Source organism: Natrix helvetica (genome assembly GCF_964273705.1).
Source record: "Natrix helvetica genome assembly, chromosome: 1".
NCBI lineage: Eukaryota > Metazoa > Chordata > Lepidosauria > Squamata > Natricidae > Natrix > Natrix helvetica.
In genome coordinates, this window is record NC_138548.1 from 197126654 (window position 1) to 197141800 (window position 15147).

At 40.0% G+C, this 15147-nt stretch overlaps 1 protein-coding gene across 7 annotated transcripts in view; it reads right to left on the reverse strand.

The window, feature by feature from the left end:
- Positions 1 to 5093: 5093 nt before the first annotated feature.
- Positions 5094 to 15147, reverse strand: part of L1CAM (L1 cell adhesion molecule) — a 96235-nt gene continuing 86181 nt past the window's right edge. For 4 of the 7 annotated variants that reach the window (XM_081938908.1, XM_081938910.1, XM_081938907.1 and 1 more), the window contains 3 exons: positions 14847 to 14919; positions 14132 to 14143; positions 5094 to 7270 (listed from right to left, as the gene is read on the reverse strand). In XM_081938908.1, the coding sequence (XP_081795034.1) occupies positions 7042 to 7270; positions 14132 to 14143; positions 14847 to 14919 (314 nt within the window). In that variant the 3' untranslated portion in view covers positions 5094 to 7041. The remainder of the gene's footprint in view (positions 7271 to 14131; positions 14144 to 14846; positions 14920 to 15147) is intronic. The other 3 variants (XM_081938911.1, XM_081938909.1, XM_081938906.1) reach the window with 1 other exon arrangement.

Genomic DNA, 15147 nt, shown 5'->3' on the forward strand with positions numbered 1-15147 from the left:
TGTGATACCATTCCCTCCTGCTGTGTGTGACCACTCCTTAACTTTTCATCTTCACACTCTATACCACGGGGGAGGGGGTCAAACTCGATTGTGTCACATGACATATTGTGACTTTTTTTTTTGCCTTTGTGGAGCCGGGGTGGGTGTGATGCATCTGGCCCATGGGCTGCCAGTTTGACACCCCTGCAATACACACATTCCCACAACAGCAGTGGGGCTTGAACAGTGGTAGGATTCAGCCCAGTTCGCACTACTTTGGGAGAACCTGTTGTTAACTTTCTGAGCAGTTTGGTGAAGTGGTTATTGGAAGAAATCATTAGGGCAGAGAACCGGTTGTTAAATTATTTGAATCCCACCAGTGGCTTGAAGCAATTGTATGCATCATTTCACTAGCAGGGGAGAAGAAAACACTGCTGGACTGTATGCCCACCTACCTTCTTAGGTTTGGTTTTGTGTCTCTTCTCTTACAATCAAAGATTGAAGGAGGATTTGGGAAATCACCAATTAGAGGCTCCCAGCAATAGCTCCTAGTATTAAAGGAAAGACAATTTCTTCACCCATAAGCAAGTGCAGCCTTGACTCTCCAATTTTTCTAGTGAAACAGCAGCATTTCCATCTCAAAGCAATTGTTATTAACAATGCTTCAGATTCTGCTTTCCTTTTAAAACACTGATAGCATTCCTATAAATGCCCATATGTATATTTACGTAGGAGTCTATATATGTAGCTGTGAAATGTAAAGAAATGATGCCAGAAAACTCATAGCAAGATGTGGGACTGGAAGGACAAAGTATAACAGCTTCCTTCCTTTCTCCAGTGGACGGTCTCCATATCATTGCACTGCGTATTTGTGGAGAGAGACACAGTGGAGGGATGGGCCAGTCTGCAACGCTGTTAAAAGCTCTGATTTAGGAGGGTATTGATTTACAAAATATGTCAAAATGCACTCACTTTCCTCACATGCCAGAGTGACACAAACATGCTCCAGTAATCTCTTGTTTCTGGTGTTTCTTCAAGTGATTTTATTCCATCATCAGCCCATCCCTGAGGCAGCCTTAGGTCATCCTTAGTTATGTGTTTTCCCCATTATCCCAAAATATACAGCATGATCTGGTACCCTTCCCCCATCATTCTTTGGCAGAAAGAGGATGAAAGAGAAAGAGGGCAGAGGGTAGAATCAGCACTACGAACCATCTTGGTGCAGGGATACTTCCTTCCTTAAGCATCCTGGGACTTTTCTTAGTCATTCTGATTTGGGCAGCTGATAGTCCAGTTTTTTCCCCAACCAGGCTCCCCCCCAGCTCAAGCACTGAGCCATTCTTCAGCTCAGAAACTTGGATGCACCTAAACACAGGTGAGTAGTAATTATTTATTTACACAAGTGACAGCTTTTATTTGGTCTAAAGAACACGGATTTAGTGCTTTTCTGGATATCAATTGATAATAGGCTTTTTTTCTGACGAGGTTTAGTACTATTCCAGAACAACACCATTACTCTCCAGAAGAACTGATATTAGCTGTTAGCTGGGCTTTCTTTGAATCTCGGCCCTTGTACAAAATAGGAGTTCTGATCAATGGATAAACCTTCCAGCAGAAATTAACTTTCTCCCCAGTGATTGCTGGATAGTTTCCTAATGATGTTTGATGGGAGGAGAGGGGAGAGGAGGGAAGGGAAGGGAAGCAAAGCTGGGGGATCCAGTAATCCCTTTCCTTAGCATGATCTGTACAACAGGATAGAGATCTCCATTGAGGGCAGAACATTTTAGATTAGTACCTTTTTCAAAGACTGGTGACAGGCACTTTAACTGGGCTGTGGGGAAGAACCCTTCAAGAGACTGAAGGACAGCACAACAGCACAATACAGGCAATACTTACAACTATTTACCGTGATTCAGTTTCTTGTTTCAACATCTTTTGTGTCACTTCTACAAAAGTTAAAACGGTAGGAGAATTCTAACCCTTAAAACAAAGCTCTACCAAGCACCATCATACCATAACATAGGGTTAGCAGTATGTGCATATCACAGTGAGAAGGAGTGTAATAGACTTGGATGCTAGGGCAGCATAAACATGAGTTACGGTATATCCTTGTTTCAGACTGATAGACAAGATTCCTAGTGGCCACAAGAAGGATTTGCTCCAGAATTTTGAGATGAAACATGTAGGCTACCTATTACCATGCAAGATCTGAGAAAGTCCTAGTTCATAAGACTGCAAAAGATAGGCAAATAGAGTGGAATTGGCAGGCAACTTGCAGCCCACTAGCCTTTCTGACTTTTTTTTTTGAGCTCAGTGCATTAGAGGCTATATATTAATCTTTTATAAATTTGAAAAAGTCTTCATAACTTTGTGGTATGACCTGCTGTTAATTATTCTTAATAAGTGAAGGTTGACCCTCCCCTATTAATTGAATTTAAATTTCATGATTAGTACTGTGTAATAATATTGATCATTTGTTTGGAGAGGGGTTAGCAATGCAGGAGGCTGCATACAAGCCCAATCCCCCCACCTGCAGTCATTTCATATATCTACTTAAGTTCTGCAAGACCATTGCCAGTGGTGTGACTAATACATTTTTCGGTCTTTTGATGTATTTTTTTTTTTGCATTTTGAGGGCTGCAAGATCTCCTTTTGTAGCAACAAATAAGATTATTTCACTGGCATTCGGGGTAACTGAAGCTTTGGCACACTTACTTGGAAGCAAGCCCCGCTGTGTATAGAGACAGTTTGAGCTAGTCATTGTATGTAGTTGAAGGAAAGATCTGGTGGGGTTTAAGCGAAATCATTTTTCATCCAGCTTTCTGGCAGATAGCAAGCCATCTACGGTTTCTTATTCAGAATGGTTTATATCCAAATAACTTAAGTACTGAGTTGCAACTCCTTGCTTTGTTTCAACATGGGTTTTTGCTACTGCCTTTGTTCTACAATTCTCATTAGCCCCAAACAGCATGAGGAGGGAATATAGATTGGGAATTGCAATCTATAATATATAGATGAATCCACCTTGGGAAAGGTTGGCTTGTAAGAAGATGGAATGCCATCTACCTCACCTCTGTGGTTTTCTGTTGCAACTAATGAAGGTATTAAGATGGTAACCTAGGTAACCAGATGGGCCCTTTGAATCTATAACATTACCTTTATCTTTGCCAGCAGTTGTTCACTTTTTATTCCTTTTCCCATTAATGTAGGTAATGTTTTTCCTAGCTCTATTGTTACATCCCCAGAACTTTACTAGTCCGACCCAGGGTTTTTGTTTTGGCTGATTGTTACAATTGCAAGATGCAGAGCAAAGGGAAAAAGAAATCCAGTCAAGCTATTCTTGCTGCTATTCTTGCACCAGTGCTTACTGATGTAAAGAGAACTTGGGAATACTAGCAATTGCATTACACAAAGGTGAATTAAAATACAGCCTTGACATACACTGTGCTGGTTTTTTGTCATTCTTCTTGCAAGAGGCATTCTGCAACTGTTGTAGCTTCCTGGTAGCTACAAACAGCGAAGTCCACACTAAAGAATTTTGCACACAAAAATGTAATTTAATTAGTCATTATTCCTCGGTTTCATCTTAATACTCTCGTAATGGTTTTTAAATTATTTATGAAGCCTGGAATTTCTCATAGTGTAACATTAATGAGTAACATGCAGAGGTATCATGGCACATTAGTTAGTGATGAACGACTTCCTTAGTTAGAAAAGCTGGAAATTGTTATGCTAACAGACCAAATGGGCTGTTTGGAAACCTCATCCAGAAATGTTCAGAGTAGCCTTGCCTCACTTTTTCTACTAGTTGCTTTGAATATAAAATGATTATATTTGTTCATGTTTTCCTACACTTACTTGACAAACTATTGTTCATCAAGAAACAGATTGGTATTTTCTTTGCTATAAATTTAGGAATCAGAGGATATGCACATTACATTAAAATATCATATCCACAATAGACTTTCTTAACAAACATGTACATATCTCATTAGAATTATGATTTTTTTTTAGATTTGGGGAAATATAAAACATACATTAAGTCAAATGTGACCAGACTTGTTTGCCAATTGCTGCTTCCAGCAATTATATTTACAAAGACAAAATTATCTGCCATTATTGAATACAGCTATTATAAAAGGCCACCTTTTGTTCTCTATTAATCAATCTTGGCAGAAGAATGGGAAATGGTGCCGTCTAGCCTCTACACATCAGCGTGCCCTTCAGACTCAGAAATACTAGTTAATCAAGGGCAAACTTTAATCTGTGATTAAAGCTTTACTTGATTACTCTGCCAATTATATTGATTAAATTACATTGATTAAATAGATGCCACAAGAGGTATCAGACCAACCTACTCATGTTTTTACATGCATATTTTTTAAACCAGAAGGAAGAAACAATATTTAGCCTAGTCCATTGTTTGCAGCAATAACTCGGGTATCACACTGGGATTTATGACATGTATGCAGGTATATCTACCATTAGATTCATCTTCTCCTTGCCCTACTGATGTTCTTTGCAGCTCACTATTACTCCAAAGGGCATAAAACCCAATGTTTTCAAAGGTCTAGCTCAAGAGATCTCGAGATAGAAGACAGAATGGTAGAAATGTGTGGAGCATCAATCCCAGCAAGAAGACATGTGATAATTCTTCCTTCTGAGAGAGATACAGGTGTTTCATATCTATTGTTATACAAAGAAACCTCCCCTCCTCCTCCTCAGTGCAAAGAAACCATAGAATCACTAGGGCACCACTTCTCCCACCCCTCCAAAAAAGCCCCACTGCCAACAAAAACCAGAGAAAACTAGGTTAGTTTCCTGAAATCTGATCAGACTCCATTTTTCCTCATATTATCAGTTTTGATTGGGAGCAACTTTCTGTGGTCTCAGACAGACTTTCCTATCAACTGGAGATGCCAGAGATTGAACCTGGAATGGTTCTATTCTGATTCAGTTTTCTGCTCTATGTTGTACAATCACAAAATCCCAGTGGAATTGGCAGAAGGAAAATTCATTTTTTAGAGATGTTTCCTAACTTTCATGCAGGAGTCCTAGAACAGCATACATGAGATAAATTTTCCCAACCATGTCTTCCCCATCACCAGTCCAAGCAAGTTCCAATTTCATCATTTATTTATCATTTTATAATTCTGTTTATATATATACATATTTATATATATATAAAAAGCTATCGAGAGAGAAAGTTAGATCGCAACAGGCCTGACAAAAGAGAATAATACATAGGGCAGGAAGGATGGGTGGGTGGAAATGGCATCACATTTCAGGAGAAAGAGGACTGTTTAAAATACTTTTTTTTCATTTTTTCTCTTTTTAATTCCAAGCCACCTTAATAGACCCACTAAAAGACTTCAAAAACACCAGTCCTAAGACATCTAAAACAAACTCAAGCACAAGGAGTTGGGAATATTTACAGAGAGGGAAAAGGCAGGAACGATTTTGTGTAGGGCTGCTCAAAACACCAGAGTACTTTTATTATTTTTTATTATTATTTTAAAAAACTTTGTATGCAAAAAAAGCAAGGATTCATTTCATCCCCGACAAGCAAGAGAAAAAATAGTCATCATTACAATAGACAGAGGTGGAAATGGGGTAAGGGTTGATTCAGTGAACAAGAAGCCACTTTTGAAAGACAAGAGTGTGTCGCAAGGCAGCTGCGTGAGATGCATTCAAGAAGCAGGGAGGGTTTTGGGGTATTTTTTTTTCCTGCTGTTTGAGAGGAGAGTTGGAGTTAAGATAGAGGGAAGTGGAAAGAACTGGATGTTGATCAACCCATGAAAGAGGGAATGTGAGTTAACAATGACAGAAAGGACAAAGGGATCCTTCTAAGTGGGCTTGTTCAGCACCAGGAGACCCAGTCTGGCAGCAGTTCTCAAACTGTCTTTCTAGGATACCTTGACATATCTTGGCAATTGATCAGAGGCTCTTGTAGGGCTATGGTAAACAAGTACTACTTTAATGGCAGGGATAGAATCAATTTAGGTGAAGCAAAGGGGACGTTCAATAGGACCAGCTGGTCCATGGCTTTCATGAATGCAAAATAGGTCTCTGTTTCCATGACAGAAAAGTGGGAATGTCTTAATGGGTGAGCAGACACGGAAAGGCTTTCCTCAAGGTAAAAAGTTTGAAAACCACAATTTTGAGAGAACTGCTGCCTTAGCAAGGCCTGATTTAGAAAATGAGCAACAAAGGGAAGAAAGAGTGACAGATCAGCAGAGCGGCAATCAGAAGATTTGGCTGGAGCACCCCTTCCCTTCTAAAAGAGGCATCAGGAGACAATCCTTAGAGAAGGTGGTAAATGGCAAAATTGAAAGACCCAGACTCTTTTTTGACTTTCAGCCCATTGGTATTCCTTCCTTTTGCATAGCCACAACTTCTGGCTTCTTTCTTAACCACCTTTTCTCTCAGAGGCAGAGAAAGGATTCCCTGTTTTTTCAGTTCCCAATTCTTTCAGGTCACCTTCTGTTTTGTCTCCTGTCCTGATCTGGGTTGGGATTAGACATTGCAGCACCATCTAACATCCCCTTCTTGAACAAGAACAAAGAGTGAACATTTGAGGATCTTGAGAAGGGGGGAGGGGTGTCATCTGCTCTTTTGGCAATTTTGAACCTTGATTCCCTCCCCTCTTATGAAGGCCTGGGCTTCACCAATAAGCTCATCCCTTGGATCATGTCATATGCCCCTCCCCTTCTCCCTCCCTTCCCCTTCCCTTCCCACCACACAAAACATGGACATAGTTTGGCTGAAGGATAACTGGTTGGGGGGGAAGGTGTGGAAATGAGATACCTTTTAGGTGGATTATTTGAGGAATCCCCTGATTTCTAACCCTCCCTGATTAGTTTTTTTGGGGTGGGGTTAGGCAGTAAACAAAGGGTAGATTCCACCAATTACTATTTCCATTCGAAGAACATTGATTCTTTGATTCTTTGCCTGGGTGAGGTGATTAACCCTGTGCTCACCTCCCCTGCCCCCAGCAATCCATAGGGAAATTCTCTTCTCCAGGACTGGGGGCGGGGGAATCCTTTGGGAAACCGCCTCCACTTATTCTAGGGCAGTGACCACATTGGTAGGACTGGTAGCCCCAGAGCTGTCATTTCCGCCTCCTTCTTTGCCTTTTTGGCCACTGTACTGGCCAATGAAGGAGCCATCCTCATTGAACTGGACGTCCACACTGCCCCCATAATCTGCCAAGCTATCGTCACTCCCCAGAGCCTTGATGTCACCATTCAAGGAGGGTTGGCTGCTGGTGAAGGGTTTCTCCTCATTGTCACTGTAGGGGGGAAAAGGACAACAATGAGAAAGGATAATAGAGTGGGAAGAATCATATCTTTATTTATAGCAATAGAAATTCAAAGTCAGATCAGTAATCTGAAACCCTGCTGTTGTTTTGGACTAAACGGTTCCAAATCCACAGCATGGTTGGTTTGGAGGATCCATGTTGCTTGGGGCTTTTAGAGGTTGCAGTCCAAAAGATCTGGCAAGCAGTAGGCTGGCAACCCTGATAAAAGCCACAGCATGCTAAGAAAATAAATAATAATATAGTAGTATAGATGGAAGCATAGTAGTATTATACATCTGCACATATAAGCAAGATGTGCATAGCTACAGGTGAGCATGCATATAAACTCATGCCAGTCCACATTCCATAAGGGGGATTCACACAATCTCAGAATGATTGAAAGGGAAACTCCAGCTGCCTTTATAGAAGACCAGAGTTTGCAGCTCACACCAAAATGACTTTGTCACAACATAAAATGAAAGGGCCCATCTTTAGCCAGCAGGTTATTAAGTGTCTGGAAGGCAAATCAATCTGATTGATGGGACGTAAATCACTCAGAAGTCATCCCATCTAAACCTTCCATATTGGTTTCAACAGTTAACGTGCAAGAGAACGTCCCTGCATCTTTTCATAGCTGGTGAAACCATGAGTCCATCTGGATCATTCCCTTCAGGAAGCCAGAAGGCCCTGGTTGCTTCTCCATTAAAATACATGCTAAGAATCTTTCAGTGGGCAGCATGCTGTCAATCTCCTTTGGAATGCAAAAAAAAAAAAAGGGGGACCTCAAGACAGGGTTTCTCAGATCAAGGAACAAACCAAATTTTGTATGACATGTCACAGGCCACACTCCTAAAGTAGGCAGAGCCAAGGCCCATTTTAGAAGAGGAATTCAAGAGTTTTAAAGGTAGTTAAGAGTCAAAGAACTTTTTTGGGGGGGGGCACTTCCAGGTGAAAAGTTCTATACAGTTAGCTTCATTCTCCCTAAGGAGAATTCAAAAAAATAATAATCAGAAGGCCTCATTCAGCCCTGGGTTACATTTTGTGCATGCTTGCTTTAAGAGGATGGTGTGCATAGGTGCTATATATTATACTAGAGTTGTCATTTATTTTTGTTTTGGAGCCCCAGTACTGGCTAATGAATGAACTATCTTCATTAACAAGACATCCATGTTGTCCTGGACTGGCAAACTGTCATTCCCTCCTCAGAACTTTGATATCACCCACAAGGGAGGGCTGGCTGCTTGTGAAAGATGCTAGAAAGCGTGCTTGTGTGCACGGATGTGTTCTCTAGAGGCAAAGTGAAATCGTGCAAAACAGGAAATGCCACTTATGAAGGGCACAACTCAAAACAACTTCATGCTGATATGAAAGGGAACTCATTAGTTGGATCTGGTCTCATCTTATTCCGTTATAATCTGTTAGTCATGGTTGGCTATGTCAAACTGTGAACAGGTTGCCTTATTTGCCAAATTGTAATGAATTCATTCAAAAATGGAATGTGATTAAAATGAAACAAAATGCAAACATTCATCATCCAGTGTTTCTCTATATCTCACACAGATGTTCCCAATATTTTCCTTAATTAGGCCCTTCTTCTCTCTTGGGGGAGGGACGTCGTTACAGCATGACTTTCCCACATAATGTATCTAAGATCTCAATATTAAAGAAAAAAATATTATTTTAAACAAATAACTGAAATTAGAGGAGATTGTGGCCGTCTTACAAGATATTTGTATTCTTACCTATATTTTGCGATATTTTGAGCAACAATGTCAAATAAACTCTGAGACATACAGACCACCTAAAGTGCCCTCATGCCATGAACCATGGCTAACAAGCTATTTGATTAAATTTGGAAAGGCATATGCTTAAAAATACAATACTTTTTCACTTATCAGCAACTAACAGCTTTCTCCAAGCATGTGGTCCCTGAATGTGCTGGAATTCAATTCCCAAATTCTGTTGCCATAGCTTCAGATTACGGGAGAAGAGCCCTCACACATCTGGAAAGCAGAAAAAGCCTGCACAATTTAGTTATTATAGTACAATAAAGCTCTGGTTTTTATGGACCTCAATCTGTGAGCTTGGGATGTAATGGGTAAAATCTGAAAGCACCCCAGCCGACAACATTCAGTCTCTTGTAAATTACTCAGGAGAATGTTCCTACACTGTCATATCCATTATATTTATTTTACATACATTTTATGCATTTGTACGATCTCATTACCATATTAATAGACATGAGGCTGAAACTCCCCCCCCCCCACATTTATCTATGAAGTTGAGGGTTATTTAAAATTAAGCATATTCACTGATTTTGTTGACTAGTTGAAGTCTGGATTTTATAGACTACTATATGTGTATTAAGGGAAATAATCATAAGGAAAATAAAATAGAGTGTAATTAGGAGCAAGTTTACAACTGTTGTGGATTCATGGCCACATCTGGAATTTTTAGGCAATATTATGGATGCTTTTTAAAAATGACTGCTGGGAGACTGGTCCTTTCAGAAAATGGCGGTCATGGAAGCCATTAAGCAATAAGAACACATAAATCTACCAGGATGGTATCTGTTGTTATCTCCTTCTTCTCTACTCCTGATTGCAGTGCTTTCTAATAGTTTTTTCCCCTTTTAGTCCTTTGTCTGAGCAAATAGACATGTTCCCAAAGAAAACATATAGTGTTCTGTGACTAAAGTAGGTGAGGTTTTTTTTGGTCAGAAGTGGCACTATAAAAAGCAAAATAATGATTATAGTACAATAAGTCAGTTTAGTCACTGTAGGCATTGGCCTGGAAAATGGAAGGCCATGAGTTCTAGTCCTCCCTTTGGACAAGAAAACTCACTGGTCAGTCTCTCCCTCTCACTGTCCAAGCCACCACACAGGGTTGCTAGGGAAAATAGGAGGGAGCATTATTTACACCATTTCGAGTTGTAAAGAAATAAAGATGAAATATAAACCAAATAGCCCAAAGGTGCTTTTTCAGGAGGCAACTGGACTTTCTGATTTATCTTTGAAGATGTTTCGCTTCTCATCCAAGAAGCTTCTTCATCTCTGATAAATCAAATAAATACATTGTTCTATGGATAAATAATTTTATTTTCATTTTTAATTTATTTTTATCCTACCATCATCATTTTATTATTATTTATTTATTAAAGGTATATGCTACCCACCTCACTGTCAGGCCATTCTGAGTGGGTATAAATAACTCAAAGAGGCAATCATACCTAATATTCTATCTTCCACTTATTTTCTCCACAACAACCCTGTGAGGTAGGTTGGCCTGAGAATGATTGACTGACCCAAAATCATCCAGTCAGCTTTCATGTCTACAGCAGGACTAGAATTTACAAGTGTCCCAATTTTTAGCCTGATGCCTTAAAGCTGCTAGACCAAACTGGCTCTCAGAATATATTTTAAAGAATATACTTTAAAATCTTGCTGTCATCTTCTCTTCCCAGGGATAAATGTAAACTTCTTATACTGATATTATCTGCTTTCTAATATTTTTTCCAGATATTATACGTATGCACATGGAGGGATCTATGATCCTGTCTCTTCTTTACTTACAAATCATGAATAATTACTAGTCTAACCAATATTGCTCTATTCAAGAAGCACAGGATATGAGCTCTTTTTAAAAGAGCTATATCAACAAAACTTCTCAGTCTTTAATTACAGAATAATTTTCACAAGAGCTACCATTGTTTTGCCTCTCTTTTATGCATATGGAGAAGACTCAGCTCATTTCCTTTCTTTATCTTCCCACTCTGTGAAAAGGTGACTCCCTTTTCTCTCCTGATACGTCTAGGCCATATCCCTGCTTGCCTCTAACCACAATACAAGCATCTTCTAGCAACATCTCTCCTCCTTTTCATCTCCATGGTATTACCTTCATCCTGTCCCTAGACAAAGAATAGGCAGGTGACGAGCAAAAAATAAAATGCAGGAAAGGAATTGACAATGGGGGATGGCAAATGTTATGCTAATATATCTTTGTGATTTTTTTAAGGGCAGCTGGATAGCATTTGAAGTTGGCGAAATGGCAGAGGGGGGAATCCTCAGTTTTCCCTATGTATTTCTTTTCAAGAAGTAGCTTGTTAACCCTTTGTTTGCATTCTACCGATGAAATAATTATTGCATCATCACACATCTATCTGAGGTCCATTCTTGAAAACACAGCAATGCTAGAGACCATTACTTGGTCTGCAGCATGCCACTGTCTCCCTTTTTTAAATTAAATAAGTAATTTTTTAAAATAAGATAGAAGCCCACTGGACCACAAAGCCAAGGAAAATGTTCTGATGTACTGAATCCCCATAGAGGTTATTTAGCTAATTGCCTCAGATGAATATTCAAAAGAACAGCATAAAAATGTAACAAACAAACAAATAAATAAAAATCAAGTAAGTAAAGCTCCTGTGTAGTATCTTAAGCAACACTTTGCCCTGCTCATGTATTAAGCAGAGATGGAGGCCTCATTTTTTCACCCTTAGCAAATCTGAATGAGATGTGAGTCTTGAAAACCTCACCCAGTTGGGGAACTTTAAATGGAAGCAGGCCAATCAGAGGGCAAAGGAGCAAATGCAGCAGTGTGGAACAGGGCTGTGGCCCTGCTCCATTTCTGCTTTCTGGGCAAAGATAATCCTATTTTTAGTTTGCTAAAGCCCCACCTTTTCTCCAGGAACTCATGTATAAAAAGGTTCTCCCATCTCCAATCTGGGTACACAATTTAGCTCACAATAACCCTGTGGGCTCTGAGATAACATTCGCCTTTACATTACTGACTGGTTGATTAGGGATTTGAACCTGACTTTCCTAACCCCTTAGCCACGCTGTCACACTGACCCCATGTGCTTAAGATACAAATACACTGTACGCCTAGACTGCCTTTTCATCCCTGGAAAAATCGGCACAATATTTCCTAATGCTGCTGTGCAACCATGAAATGAAATACAAAAAAAGGATTAGAGCATGGGTATCCCTGTGTGAGGGAAAGCCTGTACTTCAAAGAAGATAGCTGTACACTAAGGGGCATCAAGGTTTATAATAGTGTCATGGAAAGAGAACACCCCTAGGAGTAGATGTCAAATACCAAATGTATCAGAGAGCTTGGATTTCCCCCACTCTAACATTAAAATGTCCAGCTTTGCCTCACTGAGTGAGGAAGGTTCCAATACCACAAAAGGGAAGCAGGCAGAATTAGGATTCTGAATTCCAAGTCCCACTGACCAACAAGCATACATTTGAATGTGCATAAAGCTAAGTGGAAACCCTGTGAACATGTGTGAAGGAGAGCTGAAACAAAACAAAAAAGGATCCAGCCAAAAATATTTGATTTGCATGTAGAATCAACAGGCAGATGTGGAAATTAGTAGAGCCAAAAGAGCATCCAGGAAGCTCATTTTAGACTCTTGCGAATGAGTGCTACACCCAGTCAAAGGCTGTGTAGACTGACCCAGTACTAGAGAGAGAGAGAGAGAGAGAGGACTATGCAAATTTAGCAGAGAGAATTTAGCAGACAGACTGCACAGCATCTGCCAGGGATTTTCATAAGAGGGCTGCCAGCCAGTATCCCTACTTTGAGATCCAACTGGGGTGGGCAGCTGGCTAGATACAATTTTGGAACCCAGGGGAGGTAAATTAGAGGGCAAATAGCAAGATATGGCAGGCAGGCAGGCAGGCAGGGGAAGGAAAGGTTGTTGTTACCTAAATCTAATCATTGATGAACTTCATGAAGGGGAGATAATGAGAAAGAGAGGGAGGACAAACCATGCACAGTTAGCACTGATCATTTTTATCCCAAAAGCATTACAATCCTATCCACATTTGCACATACACCAAAGATACCCAGCAAATATCATTGTAGTGATAGAAGAGAATATTGGGTAGCTCAGGTTGAGCTGTGGGGTCCTTGGTGCTCCCTGAGCTTCCTGGCTTTCTTGCAGATCTTTCATTTCCAAACTAGGTAACATCATCTGCAGATGATGTCACTTAGTTTGATTATGAAATATCTACAGGAAAACTACCAAACTCAAAAAGCACCAAGGACCCCATTGGGTTTTCTTATTGCTGTGGCTGCAGTATAACCTGGTAGAAGATTTGGGATTGTTCAAACAATGGGATAGTTCTTTTTCTGAATTTCCACTCTAAACAAAAACTGCTTCCTAGAGAATGGAAATCAGAATTCTGGTTTAAGACAGAAAGGCAACATTCATATTATCACAGACAGCTCTGTTGTTCTTAGGCGCATAGATCCACATACATAAACACAAAAGAGACAAAGTTTTAAACAAGGCAACCCTGAAGAATGAAATTTCAGTATTTTGTTTTAACAATTTGATTATATTTTATGTTCCCAATGGAGGGAAAGGGGATGATTCTTTGAAAAAAGATGTCAGGGATGAAATGCATTTACTTCAGGGACAGCAAGCTAAATTTCAGTCTACCTGCAACTAATGTGGAGACTCTTGGCAAATGACAATTTAGGGGAAAATGTATTCTGAAATTTTAAAAGCCATTTTCATATGTAGTCCCTAACCAATATTCTTTCTAATGTGAAATATCCCTCTTGCCACTGCTATTCACTGGAGAGTAGAAACAGAAAACAATTGTTTTTAACATTATCCTTAGCCATTTTTATGATTATTTTTTCCCATTAATTAAGGAAAGAGAAGCAAGATTTCTCTCAAATGCCCTTTATGGAAATGGCTTTTCTTTCTCCCGGATATGATAAGGTCGGTGAAATCCAGAAGCATGCCAATGGGTAATGTTATCCTGGCCCTTCTAACCCCACCTTCCACCAGCAACATGCAGTGCAAAATTCAGTGTTTACCCCTTACATGCTTACCTCTCCAGGGACCTGGGTTAGTCAAGCAAAAGGCAGGGGGAGATTAGAGGGAAAAAAGAGAAAAAGTAGCATCACATTTCAAAGAAGGTAAAAGTTGAGGTCAAAGGAGAGAAATGGAAGGCACTAAGAGATCCTGGCACCATTCAGATGGCTGTGTTCATATACACAAAGATATATACATGCATATAAAGGGGAAACACTATGAACTTCCCTTTCTTTGGTTCATTGCCAATCCTTGTCCTTTTCATTATCTTATTATACCCGTGAGCATAATTTAGCACTCATGATAGCCCCAGTCTTCTATTGATGCACTGTGAATGACAGCACTTAGATCTTTTTGCTGCTCTGGTATACCAAGCCACCAAAAACTTGCTGACAGGATCTCATAAGTGTATTATTCATAAGTAAATCATTCTATCTCCTCCTGCCCTCCTCCCAACATTAACCATCTGTTGGCAAGTTAATGTGCTTTTCGTTTGCATTCTTGTTGTGTTGTCAAGCTGCTTCCTCATGCCCTTAAATCTATGGCTGATAACCCCAAAGACTTAAATAATCAAGGCTAAATTTGTACCCAAACCATATATATTTGTATCAAGATAATCCCAACTGATCATGGAAATTGTGTATATTACAAAACAAAGGAACTATGGCATGTCATTTATTTGATTCAATTTACTCTTTTCTAGCCCTGAAAGGGAACAATGATTTATTGTACCTGTATTCTCCAAAGGTCTCATCCTTCATGGGCCTGGCCTCAGAATCCACCTGTGTATCTTCTTTGTCTTTCACTAGGGTAGAAAAGAAAGTATGTTACACAAGGCAAAAGGGTTGGTGGGCAGGGACCCTCCAAAGTGGGACCTTGGGAAGGGGGTGGGCAGGGGGATTCCCCAAGAAGCAATGGGGGAAACTTTAACAATATGGAAAAGGAGAAGGGGGGGGGTTGTCTCTCAGTGGGGCTGGATTTCTCTTTAGCTCCTTGAAATAAGGGCATAACCAGCATGATGTGAATGCAAGAT